Below are 2,850 nucleotides of genomic sequence, written 5' to 3' on the forward strand. Positions count from 1 at the left end.
TGTAAATTGGGCAGAATGCCATGTTTGGGCCTTGCGCCAGTGCTGTTTGGACCCTTAGGGGCTTTTTCTTACCATCCTCTCACTGTTTTCGATTGAAAATCCTTACTCAGTCATGTTTATACTTGTTTAATGCATAAGTCAGTTTTATGACTCTATTTTGATGCATATAAATATTTTGGGTCAAATGCCCTATTTTATTGAAATGCCCGAGTGGCTTGAGAGGTTTATGACTGAGTGAGGCCGAGGGCCTGATTTGTGAGGTTGAGTGTGGATTGGGGCTGCCCGCCTGCAGCATACTTTATTATTATAGCACGTGAGTTGTCCGTGCAGATTATAGCACTTGGGCTGAAGGAGCCCCTCCGGAGTCTGTACACACCCCCAGTGAGCGCAGGTACCTACTGAATGCGAGTGCTGAGTGCCGAGTGCCGAGTGCTGAGTGACTGGGAGGCATGAGTAATTGTGAGGTATGCCCAAGTGGCAAGAGTGATTGTGAGGTATGCCCGAGTGGTAAGAGTAATTGTGAGGTATGCCCGAGTGGCACGAGTGACTGTGAGGTTTGTCCGAGGGGCTGTATATGAGTGATGTTTTGCCCGAGGGACTGTTTATGATTTCACCATTTTGCCCACCTTCACATTTTTCCTCTGTTTGAAAACTGTTGAAAAATATCTTCAAATAATTTTTACTGGAACTGGGTTTAAACGAGATGTTTTGCTTCAAATCTGATTTTAAAAGCATGTGGTATTTTACTGAGTTTTCCTGATATGAATGTTGTATGCTTTATTGCTCGTCACTACTGCTCAGTCTTTATTTATTGTTGTTACTTACTGAGTTGGCGTACTTACGTTACTCCCTGCACCTTGTTTGCAGATTCAGGTGTAGCTGGACATGGTAGCGGTTATTGATTGTTCTGGTTGCAGATTTTCTTGGAGATAGCAAGGTAGTTGTTTGGCGATCGCAGCCCCTGCTCTTCTCCCTCTTATCTTCCTCTAGTTGTATTTAGCTATTTTTCATGCTGAGTTAGCCTTGATATTGTCACACAGATTGTAGTAGATGCTCATGACTAGTGACACCCCGATGTCGGGCTTTTCCTTCCGCACTTTTATTTTGATTGGAACACCTTTATGAAGGTTTTTAATGTTAAATAACATTGAAATTATCTTTGAAATAAAAATATCGGTTTGTTTTGGAAATGAGTCAGCTTACCTAGTTCCACGATAGGCGCCATCACGACAGGAGTTAGTTTGGGTCGTGACAAATATGAAGTACAAAAGATTTAAAATTATATATTCTGATATTTCCTATCTCACAACATAGAAAATTCTGATCTTATTACGAATATTATATTGAGATAATTTATGTGCATACTAGAGAGATTAATATTACTTGATGAGTTGTTTTAACAACAATAAAGTAAATATGAGATTTTAGTCCTTAAAGAAGTTAAGAAATGAGTCATGTGCATATTTTGCACATCTTTTTCCATTTGAAAGCACTACTAGGGTGAGGTATTATTTTTGCGTAAATATTTTTAGTAATGATAATATAAAATTTACTATAGTAGATTCCACTTAAATTGAAAAGAAAATCAAAGTCTCTCTAGGGCAAAAAATTATAAATTGAGAAGCACATTCCGAGTGTCAGAGCAACAAATGGCATGAATATCCAAGCCTTGAGAGCACAAAGGAGCAGTAAAACGACTTGATTCATGATTAGGGACATGAGCAAATATATGATCGTCTCCCAACATGCGCCTAACGATGTAATCTCTTCAGTGTATGATTCTTCAGTCCACTCAGAAGGCCCCAAGAACATTGAATAGCAGCCTATGAGGGGTATGGAAAATTCCATGAGAACATAGGCACTCTTTTGGCTCAGTTGAAAGATATGGTCTTCTACCAAACGGAAGAGACCCAACAAGGAAACCTGGAAAAATTTGAGAAAACTAATATCAGGTTTCATGTGCTATATTTCCGTTAATAAAAATTGATATATACAAAGAAAACCTAAATAAGAAAGAAATGAAGAAGTACATGTGCTAAAAACATGACTAAATATGCCGAGACTAGTATCTTCTGTCGGCCAAAGAAGCTGTTACTCGGATAAGTGAATCCAGCAACTCCAACTTGAACAACTCCGACAATGAGTGGAGCGACAAATGAGGCATTATAGGTGTATCTAGTTGATTGCAGAAGTAATGGTCCAAAGAATAGTATTGAGTCTAAGCCCAACACTTGCTGGAAAATTTGAGCCACTATGTTAAGCAGTAAAAGGGGCGAGTGTGATAATTTCTTCCTTTTCCTCTTGGCTTCATTTTTCACCATGCCTGCTAACAGCTGCAGCTCTGCTTCTGCTCCACATTTCCTCCTCATCTTAAGGGAAGATATTTCTTCATCCATACACCCTTTCTTAATAAGAAACCACGAGGTCTCACTAAGAAAGAAAGACAATACAAGAAGTGGCAAAGCCAAAAACCTGTTACCGGCAAATAACCATCTCCAACCATAACGGAAGTTGTGAGATGCTGCCATGTTTACTGCTTTCGTGCTAGTATATCCCCATAGCACCATGGAGTTATAAGTAAGGGAAATCCACTTTGGCACCTTATTTCCAGTATTAATCTCACTCAATATAATATGAATCACATGCAAGATTTTGTTTAAGTATGACATGCAATATGAAGCACAAAAGATTTAAAACTATATATTCTGATATTTCCTATCTCACAACATAGAAAATTATGATCTTATTACCAATATTATATTGAGAGAATTTATGTGCATGCTAGAGAGATAAATGTTACTTGATGAGTTTGTTTCACAACAATAAAGTAAATATGAGATTTTTGTCATT

General features: G+C 38.2%; 1 protein-coding gene across 1 annotated transcript; it reads right to left on the minus strand.

Annotated features, from left to right (window-relative positions):
* Positions 1-1,792: 1,792 nt before the first annotated feature.
* LOC138899240 (uncharacterized) lies at positions 1,793-2,528 on the minus strand. The gene is made up of 2 exons (XM_070185382.1): positions 2,096-2,528; positions 1,793-1,923 (listed from the first exon to the last, which is right to left on the minus strand). The coding sequence occupies exons 1-2, from the start codon at positions 2,526-2,528 to the stop codon at positions 1,793-1,795; spliced, it is 564 nt and encodes a 187-aa protein (XP_070041483.1).
* Between the last annotated feature and the right edge of the window lie 322 nt (positions 2,529-2,850).

The sequence above is a fragment of the Nicotiana tomentosiformis genome, chromosome 9, assembly GCF_000390325.3.
Source record: "Nicotiana tomentosiformis chromosome 9, ASM39032v3, whole genome shotgun sequence".
NCBI lineage: Eukaryota > Viridiplantae > Streptophyta > Magnoliopsida > Solanales > Solanaceae > Nicotiana > Nicotiana tomentosiformis.